The 12073-nt window shown below is 39.4% G+C and overlaps 1 protein-coding gene across 2 annotated transcripts in view; it reads left to right on the top strand.

Moving 5' to 3' along the window:
• Positions 1 to 11809, top strand: part of SUCLA2 (succinate-CoA ligase ADP-forming subunit beta) — a 62458-nt gene extending 50649 nt beyond the window's left edge. For both annotated transcript variants that reach the window (XM_045013706.1, XM_045013697.1), the window contains exons 9-11: positions 8334 to 8454; positions 8917 to 9005; positions 11009 to 11809. In XM_045013706.1, coding sequence (XP_044869641.1) covers positions 8334 to 8454; positions 8917 to 9005; positions 11009 to 11083 — 285 coding nt within the window. In that variant the 3' untranslated portion in view covers positions 11084 to 11809. The remainder of the gene's footprint in view (positions 1 to 8333; positions 8455 to 8916; positions 9006 to 11008) is intronic.
• The last annotated feature ends 264 nt before the right edge of the window (positions 11810 to 12073 follow it).

Genomic DNA, 12073 nt, shown 5'->3' with positions numbered 1-12073 from the left:
AGAAAAAAACCTTATCAGGAATATCAGTCTTCAGTCCTTCAGCAAAGAACAGGAAAGGAGAACTGAAGTAGGAAGTCTCTCAGTTGAAGGGACAGACATGAGTATTTGAATCTCCCACAGAGCCTTTTCTCAAAATGTCTGTCAATTGCACAGATTTCAGACAGTTGTGATGTAATTCACAGTAGTTCTCTCCTTTTTCCAAAGCAGTTAACTTGCAAAATTAGTAGCGGATACCTAACACTTGTAATGTATCTGAGAGGGGAGGAGGGGAGAAGTAGCAAATGCTGTTCTGAAGAAAACTTTCAATTTTTTTGTATAAAGTTTTTTTATATTAAAAGGAGGAGGCTACCAAACTCCCTTCTTTGCAAGTCATTTTTTTAGTGGGAATTTAAAATAGTCCTTTTAAAAATAAAACTAGAATTTTCTAACAGAATTAGCATGAGAAAAGGGAATAAATAAAGTAACACTTTCCTATGTAATTTGAAGGGAGGTTAAAGATAGTGGCAAATTAAATAGAAACAGTTATTCTCTAGGAGCTGATGAAAGTCATTTAGATGTAGTATAAACATAGAGAAGATGCATTGTTACATGTATTCAGTATAAATAGTAAACAACTTACCTTTTAATTATCTTCGCAGCTTCAGCTCTGGTGTACTTTTTTTAAGCGCAAATACACTTAGCAGACTCAAATGAACAACACAGTAACTTGATCCCCAGTTTCAAAAATCGCATCTGTAGGTACTGTAAGCAAGTACAAAGGTGCTGTTATTACCCTTCTAAAAATCCTTAAATCTGTTTAACTGTCCTTGCTGAATAAACCAGTGATTTCAAACCAGGCTGTCTTATTTTACACTAGATAAAGCAGAATTTCTTTAGCAATACCAGAATTATTTGTACTTAGATCAGTGGCCAGCTAGGCTAATATGGGGTTTCCTAGAATATCCTAAGCATGTCCTTTCCTTGTTTGAAAAGGAATTTGAAACTGTATGTATGTTGGTGTCATGTTAGAGACTCTCTTGTCCATCTCTGACTTGAGTACCAAACCTGCAACTAGATTCATGCTGGTGCACATGTATATTTATGCAGATCCAGTTGCAGGATTCCAGACTTAGATTTTAATGGGTATTGTCTGATTTGTACATAAACTTTAAGATTCTAAGGTACTATGTTACCAAATAGCAACATTGCAAGATAAAATTATTTTGATAACTTGCCTGGAAGGATACAAATGTCCCAGTACTATTTTGAAGAGCTCCAGGATCTTTGTACCTATACTGGAATAATATATAAATTTTATTTGAATGTTAATTGAAGATTAACTGAGTATAATTTTGGGCAACAGGAGGAAGAACTCTGGGGCTTCCCTAGTGACATACATTTACTGATGGATAGGAGTAATACCCTAAAGGAAAGCTGAGTTTATTTGGCATTCTGCACTAACAACGTTTCAGTTTAAGTTTGAGGCCTTCACCCACCATCATCCAGCGAAGGTTTTAAAAAGGTCACTCTGTTCTCTCTTCCCATCCCTCTCCTCCCAAACTTCTTTCCCTGAACCCCCAATCCTGTTTTTTCCTCCGGAATTAAATCATTCCTTCAGTGTGTTCAATTTCAAAGCACATCACAAAGCAATATTGCCCATGAGTATTCATCAGTATCTTTTTGGAGTATTTCATCTCTTCCTGCAGAATGGAGAAGAGCTTGAAGTGAGTCACTAGTTCAGTTCTGGATTTGCATATGAAGTACCCCTTTGACTTTGTATTATCAGTCACACTGACAAATAGAACTTGGTATCCATGGCATCCCTGCTTGCTTGTATTCCACCTCCATTGAGAGTTAAGGCTACAGTGAAAAGGGCAGGCTGGCAGATACAATGGATGTAAGTTGTGGTTCTGTATAACAGTGAGGTATTTAGCAGATGAAGGGAGAGATTAGTACAATTAAGAACAATACCATTATATTTTGTGGAATGCTGAGTGAAGAGGAAATCAGATGGGTAGTGACAGTTATGCAGCTGGAGGGTTGTGGGAGATGAGAAGTGAGTGATTCCAGAGGGATTGAGGTTCGTGGGAGCTGGGAAAAAGGTATGAGATGTGTCCCTGGGCAATAGGTGAGGTGGACAGGAAGCAGAGGTGCAGAGGCTGATGGTAGGAAACAGAGATGACTAATACAGCGATATGTGCTGCATTAAAAGCCTGAAGTGGCTGTGAGTTAGTAGGGGAGGAAATGCTAAATTAGCTGTGGAGAGAGAGCGAGAGAGCTTACCAGCTTTATGGGTTGCAGCATGATAGGAGTACTGACTCCTAGTTCACATAGTGACCTTGGTGCACTGTCATGTTAAGATGAAGGATTAGGGTAAAACACTTCTATTCCTTTTTGAGGTTATAAATCAAGATAAAGTAGGTAATGTTACTTCTGCATAGCTCTTCAGGTGAAAGATTCTTCAGTGTTTTCCGTCAGCATTCTAGGTATGAAAGTGCATTGAGAGCCTACTTAATGCTGTAAACTCTCTTAGGTGGTAGTAGGAATGCATGTTCACTGTGTGGTGGGCTAGGATCATCTACTTTCTTTCAGGCTGGCTTATCATCTGCTGCCGTGTAAATACACAGAGTGAATGCTTGGATGGCTTGCTGACAAAACAGCTGTTTGCAAGAAGCTGAATTGCTTGTTACCACTGGGTGCTGGGATCCCAAGATTTCATGTTTGTTCAAGCACCCCACAACAGGAATTGATAGGAACCATACTAAACTATAGTAAACTTGGCTGAAGCCTGTCTCCTCTTAAACTCTAAAAACTTTGCCTGATGAAAACTATTGAGACAACAGTCTTGATACAAGTTGGCCAGTAGCAATGGAGTGATTTCATCAACAGTATTTGGTAACCCCCTGGCATAACCTCCCCATGGAGCATGTTCTGTACAGGTTGACATAATGTCTGGTCAAGGACCAAGAAGTCATGATATAATAGTCCCTGTGAAGGATATTTATTTGGAATCCAATTTCAGGTATTTAATGTAAAGACCGAAATATTTTTCAGGTATTAATTTAAAGAACAAAAGAATATTCAAATTTTAGTCATTTGGCTGGTTGACTGAGAAATTATGCTTGCATGTATAGCTTAAAGTGGCTTTAATGTACATTTAATTTTGTGAAGAAAGACTTCCATGTGTTAAAAAAATTGTTAAATGATTGCCATTTAACTGCTAATAAGGTCACAGTTCTTACCATTTTTCCTTGTTAATTTTGTTCTCTATGATCATAGCGTTTCAAGGGTTTTAAAATTTAACTTAAATGTATGCAGATTAAAATGATGGTGTTCTGTGGAATCTCTTCACAGCAGGCTGTAAATACGTTTTTAAAATGCATGCATGGGGATGTCCTCAGATATGCCATCAAGGTTGTTCTGGCAACAGATGGGTTTTAAACTGGGTTGTGTTCGTCACCTTAAAGGAGGTTGACAGCACAACTATAGATGACTTGACTTGGATACATTTTAAGGTGATGGGTGAACATTGGCTCTGAACTTGTAGCATCCTCAGAATAAATGACTCGCTTGAGTCATTGTGGTAGCTCAGTGAACACCTCTCTCCAGTATAAAGCAGCATTTAAGATCTTAAAATGATTGAATGCATTTAGAAAAAGTACAGAAAATGTGACCTGATGAATCATGTACACAGATGAGCATGCTTGCTGTGTCATTTGCCTGGGATCAGGCATCTATGAAGGGTTTGTTGTAATTGTCTCATTCAAGCATTTGGCGAATGCCTCCAGTCTTTTCTGCAGGTAGAAAACCCTCTTAAGATCAGCACAAAGCTAGCGCAAAATGCTGGGAAGAAGAGCTTCTGGAAGTAACCTGAGTTGGCTTCAGCTACTGAATACCAAGACTGTGCTTCCCTCTGGGCTCAGTGTTGAGACATTGTCATTCTACAAAGCCTTGGGCTTCACTGCAAGCAGTGTGCCTGATATCAGTGGTACTGAGTTCCAGCTCACTGGATGCCACTTTACCTCTCCAGGGGAAGTATCAGCAGGAAGTGCAGAGAGCAATTTGCTTTCCTGGCATTCTGCTGTTCTGAAGCCTGAACTCGAGGTGGAGCTACAAAAAAGCCTCTAGTGTTCTTTCCCTATAGATTCAGGACTGGGAGACTGATCTGAAGTGGTGTTTGAGGACATATGCAGATTGTTCCTTTTCATCTTGAAGGCCATAGTATTTCCTTTGCTTGCTGCAGACCTTGCTTTGAGAAATGTCAGAGCACTTATTGCAATCAAAGTCCTCCTTGTGCATCATGCTCTCATGTGTTCTGACTTGGCTCATTTGGTTCATGAGGTATCGGCATTCACACTGATTTCCCTGCTGCCTTATGCATTGAAGGTCTTAGCACAGCAATTGTTGAAATCTTCTGAAGCACTGTTGATGCTCTGGTCTTTCCCATCTTTTAGTATTGGTTGCCTGAGGTGAGAGCAGGACAGTGATCCAGTTAATCCCTTCCCTGTCCACCCTTACCAAATTTCTGCAGATGGGCCTTGTACTGTGCCCTGAAGGTTGTATCGGACTAGGTGAGGGCCCCTAACAACTTTTCACCAGTTTGTGTGTTTGACAGCTGGTTGGAAACTTAAGTTTTTTTAAGTAAATCTTTATTAAAAATCTTTTTTATTCACACTGAAATGTTGTGGAGACTCAGTCAGGGATAGAACCCAGGATCCTGAATCCCAGCCCACATGCTCTAACCAAAAAACTATGCTTCCTATCTGCTTGCTTTCCAGCCAAGCTCTTTGCACCCTTCTGTAGAACTGAGCTCAACCTTCTACTTTTTTTCTGATTTTTCTCCACCTCCCTCCATAATCCTTTTTTCATGCCACGGTGTACCAACACAGAAGCATTGCCTACCTGGTAGCTACAGAAATGATCAAATCACTCCCTCAGACATGTTGTAGGTGTGTTGGTCCCACAATAGTAGAGAGACGAGGTGGGTGAAGTAGTATCTCTTATTGTACCAACTTCTGTTGGAGAGAGAAACTTCTCTCTCCACAGAGGGCTTTTCTTCAGCTCTCGTCCGAAGAGCTCTGTATGGCTCAAAAGCTTCTCTTTCTCTCTCTCCCCAACAGAAGTTGGTCCAATAACAGATGTTACCTCACCCACCTTGTCTTCCTCTGAGACAGGCAGTCAAGTTCTGAAAGTACTTTTAACCTCAGTCCTGTAGCCTTGGGCTCTTTGCCATCTAGGCTTGTTTAACTTTTTCCTTTTGACTAAAATAATTTAAAACTGTTTCAATAAACTTGACTTTGTTTAAAGGGGATTAAAATGCTGAAGAACGACTTTTTTAAAATGTAGTTTTTCTTTGTTCTAAGCTGAGTTGGTTTGCATGTTTAGTTGCTTTCCCTACCACCTATATATTGTGTTAAAGCATATTTTCTGGTGCTGAAGACATCAGTATGGTAGCTGCTGTATCCCTTATCTAAGGGTAGTTTTACACTTACCTTCCGGGTCGACGCGGTGAGTTCGACTTCTCTGAGTTCGAACTATCGCATCTGATCTAGACGCGATAGTTCGAACTCCGGAAGCGCTGCGGTCGACTCCGGTACTCCACCACTGCAAACGGCGGTGGCGGAGTCGACGCGGGAGCCGCGGAGTTCGACCCTGCCGCGTCTGGACGGGTGAGTAGGTCGAACTAGGGTACTTCGAATTCAGCTACGCTAGTCACGTAGCTGAATTTGCGTACCCTAGTTCGACCCCCCCCTTCTTAGTGTAGACCAGGCCTAAAAGTAAAAGAATGAACATTGCAATGTGCTGAAGTATTTGAAAATGACTATTTCTTATGTTAGAGAACTTATTTTAACACACACTGTATTGAGTGGGCATTTTGTCCTGTTGAACTGGTAACTTGTAGTAGCTTAATACAGACTGTATAATAGAGCTCAAGAAGAATTGTCATTTTCCTATGCCCCAGCCCTCTTAGGGTATGGCTACACTTGAGAGTTGCAGCGCTGGTGGAGGCTTTCCAGCGCTGCAATTAGTAACTGTCCACACCTGCAGGGCACATCCAGTGCTGCAACTCCCTGGCTGCAGCGCTGGCTGTACACCTGGGTCTGCTTGGGGTATAACGATTGCAGCACTGGTGCTACAGCACTGCTCGTAAAGTGTGGCCACACACCAGCGCTGTTATTGGCCTCCAGGGTATTAGGAGATATCCCAGAATGCTTTTAACTAAATTACTCTTTGTTTTGTTATGCTGCCTCTTTGTTTTGTTGTGAACTCAGGGCTCCGGGAGCTGCTTATCTAAAAAACAAACACAGCTCCTGTTTGCTGTGATCAATCTGTAACTGACTGTGAACAATCAAATGAGAGAACCCACTACCTTGCTGTGAATGAGGCAGGCAGGGGGATGAGTGTTTGCTTGAGGATAGAAACAGCGGGGGCAGGGGGGAGAAAGGGAGTCCGTTGGAGCAGCTGCTTATCTGGTCTGCAGGCCGTTTGCAGTTAAGAGTAAGGGGTCGGGAAAATTTTCTGATTTTGCAAGGCAGGGAGCTGATACAGTGTCGGCTCCAAAAATCCACTTTCTCTCTCCCCCAGTCCCTGTCACACTCCACCCCACCCCCCTCTTTTGAAAAGCACGTTGCTGCCACTTGAATGCTGGGATAGCTGCCCATAATGCATCACTCCCAACAGCGCTGCAAATGCTGCAAATGTGGCCACACTACAGCGCTGGTAGCTGTGAGTGTGGCCACACACTAGCGCTTTCCTTACACAGCTGTACGACCAGCGCTGTAACTCCCAGCGCTGCAACTCTCAAGTGTAGCCATACCCTTACTCATAATCTAACTTCTAACATTAAATGTAATCTGCAAAGACATGGTGGTAAAGTTAATGACCTTCAGTCTAAAAAAGCATGCTCATTCTCTCTTCTAATGTAGATCCTTCAACAGAGTTCATGTTACAGGTGACAGGCCTAAGTATTAGTTTGGGGAATACTTCTAGCAGGATTGTCTTAAACTGGAAGGCCAAACTGTTGGCAAATGGAACAGTTATGACATTGATTTTAATAGCTGAGGTTTAATTCTTTTTTGTTTCTTTGAATACAAGTAATTGCTTTCTCCAGAAAATTGGTTGAGCAAGACTATCAGGAAAAGTCACGGTGCAGCCATTTTTACATTCTTGTTAGAGATCAAAAGGTTTGTCTTTGGTTTGCATCTTATTTCAGTTAACTTCTTACAAATCAGGAATGGTTATTAGTGCCTGCGACTTTTGGTGTCTTAAAGGGCAAATACAGAACCTTTCAAAAACAAAAATAAATCACAGAGCATCTTTGAAGTTTAAGTGGCAAACATCATTCTGGGATATATTAGCAGGAGTGTTGTAAGCAAGACACGAGAAGTAATTCTTCCACTCTACTCTATGCTGATTAGGCCTCTACTGGAGTATTGTGTACAGTTCTGGGTGGTACATTTAAGAAAAGATGTGGACAAATTGGAGAACGTCCAGAAGACACTAACACAAATGATTAAAGGTCTAGAAAACATGACTTATGAGGGAAGATTAGAAAAACTGGGTTTGTTTAGTCTGGAAAAGAAAAGACTGAGGGGACATCATAACCATTTTCAGGTACATAAAAGGTTGTTACAAGGAGGAGGGAGAAAAAATGCTCTCCTTAACCTCCTGAGGATAGGACAAGAAGCAATGGGCTTAAATTGCAGCAAGGGCAGTTTAGGTTGGACTTTAGGAAAATCTGCCTGGTGGTTAAGCACTGGAATAAATTGCCCAGGGAGGTTGTGGAATCTCCATCAGTGGAGATTTTTAGGAACAGGTTAGACACCTGTCAGGGATGATCTAGATAATACTTAGTCCTGCAATAATTGTCTCGCAGTACAGTAGAACCCTGTTTATCTGATCATCCATTATCCGACTCTCCATATAAACCTAACAGTGCGCACTGGTCCAGAAGTGGGCAATCTCTCATGTTGGTCATTAGATGGTGCTGCAGCCTCACACTGTCCCATATTCCAGATTATCCGAATCTTTGATTATCTTTCTCCCAGTCCCAATTAGATTGGATAAGCAGGATTCTGATGTACATTATTTTAGAGACGAGTAACTTTTCTGCTGAATTCTTCTAGAATATGAAAGAAGGATTTCTTAAACCATGTGCTAAGCATTGAATTTCTGGAGCTTGAATTTTTAGAACTGATTTTTGCCCATCTGAGTGGGCTGAATCCCTTTTTTATCTGATTTGATGGGCTATTTGCTGCCTGTTAAAATTCTTCATAATATTCTAGTAGGATGGTGGACTTGATGTGTGTTCTATCATTAAATGTATAACCCTAAGTGCTACTTTCTGTATGCAGGTACTGGCTATTCTGGTGAATATTTTTGGAGGCATTATGCGATGTGATGTTATTGCACAAGGTATCATTATGGCAGTAAAGGATTTGGACCTAAAAATACCTATTGTTGTACGGTTACAAGGTGAGCACTCTTCAATACTGTGTAAATCTAAGTCTTTGGATTTATGTTTGTCAGTAGTGCTCTTAGGTGCTAGAGTAATAGTAATAGTGATCACCGTGTTTAGCAGTTCACTTAATGCATAGCAAAATTGCTTGAATACAGAAGAATATTTTGTAAAGAGAAATATACTAACATCTAAAATCCAGTGTTTTCTTGATGACTCTATTAAATATTTCTTACCATATTGTTTTTTTGATAACTGTTTAGTTGACATTTTAGAACAGCAAATCTAACTTACGGCTACTGTAAATGCCTTTTAATGTATACTGTACTTATCTCAATTTTGAGATGTCTTGGTAGATCTGTCCTGGAAAACTTGATCACCAGCAGCTCACACGGTCTCTGATTGAAGCTGGTAGTTAGTAGGTCATTATTTCATTCAGTACTGAATTCTTTTGTTTAAAACTACTTCTCTTTCTTCAGGTACACGAGTTGATGATGCCAAGGCTTTAATAACAGCTAGTGGCCTCAAAATCCTTGCTTGTGATGACTTGGATGAAGCTGCTAAAATGGTGGGCAAGAAAGAGCTCTTTTGCATAACTCTTCATAACAGATGCTATGCTTTAATATGAAGTCTTAATAAAGTTGTATCTTCCCCCAGTCAACTTAAAACAGTCTAGGATAAAATATTTGAAGCCTTGAAGATCACTGACACTATGTATCCAAAGTATTTTACAGAGCAGTAACTAACTGGTAGGGCAGTGATTTTATAGGCAGAATCTATTTTACCCCAAACTAGGAACCTGCTCTATATTGCTAGAGAGGAATATTGATCAGATTACCTATTTTTATAAAAGAGCCAAGAGATCTTTAATGTTGTAGATGGGCAGAAGGGGTACCTCAAGTGAAAATCTCATCTGAAAGGCTGCACTTCTAGTGGCGCACCTCTCCTTGGTAGTGTACTTTTAGATCAACACTTGTAGTAGTTTAAGGCCAAGGTAAATATTTGAACTCCTTAATAAGCAAGGGAGCTACCAGTGTGTAATCTGAATCATTTGTAATGTTAGCTCCTGGGGTTGAACTCTCCAGAACTAGCTGCGTTCAGTGGAAGAACCTACTCACCCTGATCCACAAAACTGAGTTTAAAGGCACAGTGGAAATCCTCTTAAGCTGATCAAGCCCTTGGTTGATCATTACAATGCTTCTGCAGCAGTGAATTTGGGTTTTAGACCTATATTGCATTTGTATAAGGTGCCCACCATCCAAAGCTACTGGTATCATTTTATAAACAAAGAAATAAGTTTGTCAAGGTTAACATGACCCAAATTAATTTTTGCTAATCTAAAATTATATCCTATATACCAACAGGTAAATCACCTTAAAAGGTACTAGTAGTTTAAAAATAACATAAATTTCTCCAGAGAATATTTACTTGTGTTAAAAAAGCACAGTTGGATTGAGGCCTATTGTTCTGAGCACTATATAAATGTATATTAAAATATAAGGGTTTGACTACATTTGAAAGTTAACATGGATTAATTTTAAAAGTGCAATGTGTGGGCATTCTCTTGTTCTGGAATGGGAGTGGCTTGTTCCTGTTTAGTTTAACCCACTTTCAACATGGCTTAAACTGAACAGGAACAAGGCACTCTTTTACATGCAACTTCCAGGTTAACTCTTTGTAGACAAGTCTTAACTCCCTGAAGAGCTTTGTTTTAAGATAATGCAGAAAGTAGGTGTAACAAACAAATGGAAGAGGGAAAAATGAGGGTGACAGTAATAAGATCACATGATTGTGTAGATTACTTATGCACAATTTGCTGGTTTTATAAAGTTACGAACAAACATCATCATTAGCATCTGTTAGTAATGCATGCTGGCCACCTGGCATCTAAGCTAGACAAATGTGGACTAGAAATAAGGTGCATATTTTAACAGTGAGGGTAATTAACAATTGGAACAATTTAATAAGAGTTGTGGTGAATTCTTCATCACAGGAAACTTCTTAAATCCAAAAAGAACGAGGAGTACATTGTGGCACCTTAGAGACTAACACATTTATTTGGGCATAAGCTTTCGTGGGCTAAAACCCACTTTACTGGATGCATGCAGTGGAAAATACAATATGAAGATGTGTATATACACAGAGAACATGAAAAAATGGGTATTGCCATACCAACTCTAACTAAACTAATTAATTAAGGTGGGCTATTATCAGCAGGAGAAAAAAAACTTTTGTAGTGATAATCAGGATGGCCCATTTCAAACAGTTGACAAGAAGGTGTGAGTAACAGTAGGGGAAAACTCTTTTTCTAAAAAATGCTCTAGTTCAACCAAAGATATTTGACTTGAAGCAGAAATTAAATTCAGGAAAGTCTGTAGCCTGTGTCATGCATACTAAATGATCACAATGGTCTCTTCTGGCCTTTAAATCTATGAATCTTATGGCAAGCTCTTTCTAACATCACTTTCTAAAATAGACTATCTAGTTGAACTCCTAAAATGTAGTAGTTTCATTTGTTAAACTGTTAATATTTCTTTATCTCCTTAACTTTATTTCCTTTCCCCCCCACAGGTTGTGAAACTTTCAGAAATAGTGACCTTAGCAAAGGAAGCTCAGGTGGATGTTAAGTTTCAGTTGCCAATCTGATCTGAATTGTCATGGAAGTGTCTAAAGTGTTATATTCTCTGAAATACTGTGTTCTGTGGGTTTGTTCCTCTTTTTTTCTGTGTGGAGGTTTTAATTGCTTGACAGGTGCACAAACTTTAAATCACCTGGTTCTTAATGTTAATATTAAAAATGGTCAGAGTTCATGTAAAAGTGTCTGTATTGCTGAAATGTAGACTTTAGTTGCTGTCCCAACAGTCCAGCTTCTGCTGCAGAATGTCACTTGCAGTATTCATTCATTATTGTCAAAAACAAGGTTTTTGTTGGAAAATAGATTCTTCTGAATAAAATCTGAAGTTACTTTAACTGTATATTCATATTAGCTTCATGTAAAGATAAATATGACTAGACGTTCTAGCACGCATCATGTGGAGGAATGTATTGAAATGGTATTTTTTATTGGAGACCTTTAATCTGCAGTATAATGAATGGATTTGAGCATACCAATCAGAATGCATAAATAGTGCATTTGAACAAACCCAGCAACTTTCTAGAAGCGCTTTGCGGATTTGACCAGCTAAATATCGGGACAATGTAACAATCACTACAAAATATACTGTAGCACTTGAGTCTTCATGGTTTCTGGTGCTTATTAAAAAGCATCGTGTAGCTTTGTATATGAACAATAAAGCATATTTCCTAAAGTGTGGCAGACTTGACATAGAGAATTAGAATGTCAATTGTAAGTTAATAAAATCTCTCCCAAGAGATCAGTATTACATTTTCCTTTGTCCACTTTGATGAATAAGTCACATGGTTAAGTGAGCCCATAAAGGAATTGGTAGGTTTTAAACCAACAGGTGAAGAGGTATTGTAAATTAATCTGTAAAACAGCATGTCTGTTCTGGCACTTCTTCATGAATTGCATTGCAGCACATAAACTTATGGGAACTTGATATGTGATACAATGATGGTTTCATATCATCTAGTGTACTGTATTATACTAAAAGTGAACATACAGATCTTCCCAGT

The sequence above is a fragment of the Mauremys mutica genome, chromosome 1 (assembly GCF_020497125.1).
Source record: "Mauremys mutica isolate MM-2020 ecotype Southern chromosome 1, ASM2049712v1, whole genome shotgun sequence".
NCBI lineage: Eukaryota > Metazoa > Chordata > Testudines > Geoemydidae > Mauremys > Mauremys mutica.
The sequence above is the reverse complement of the archived record's forward strand: the minus strand, read 5'-3'. Positions and strand labels throughout refer to the sequence as shown.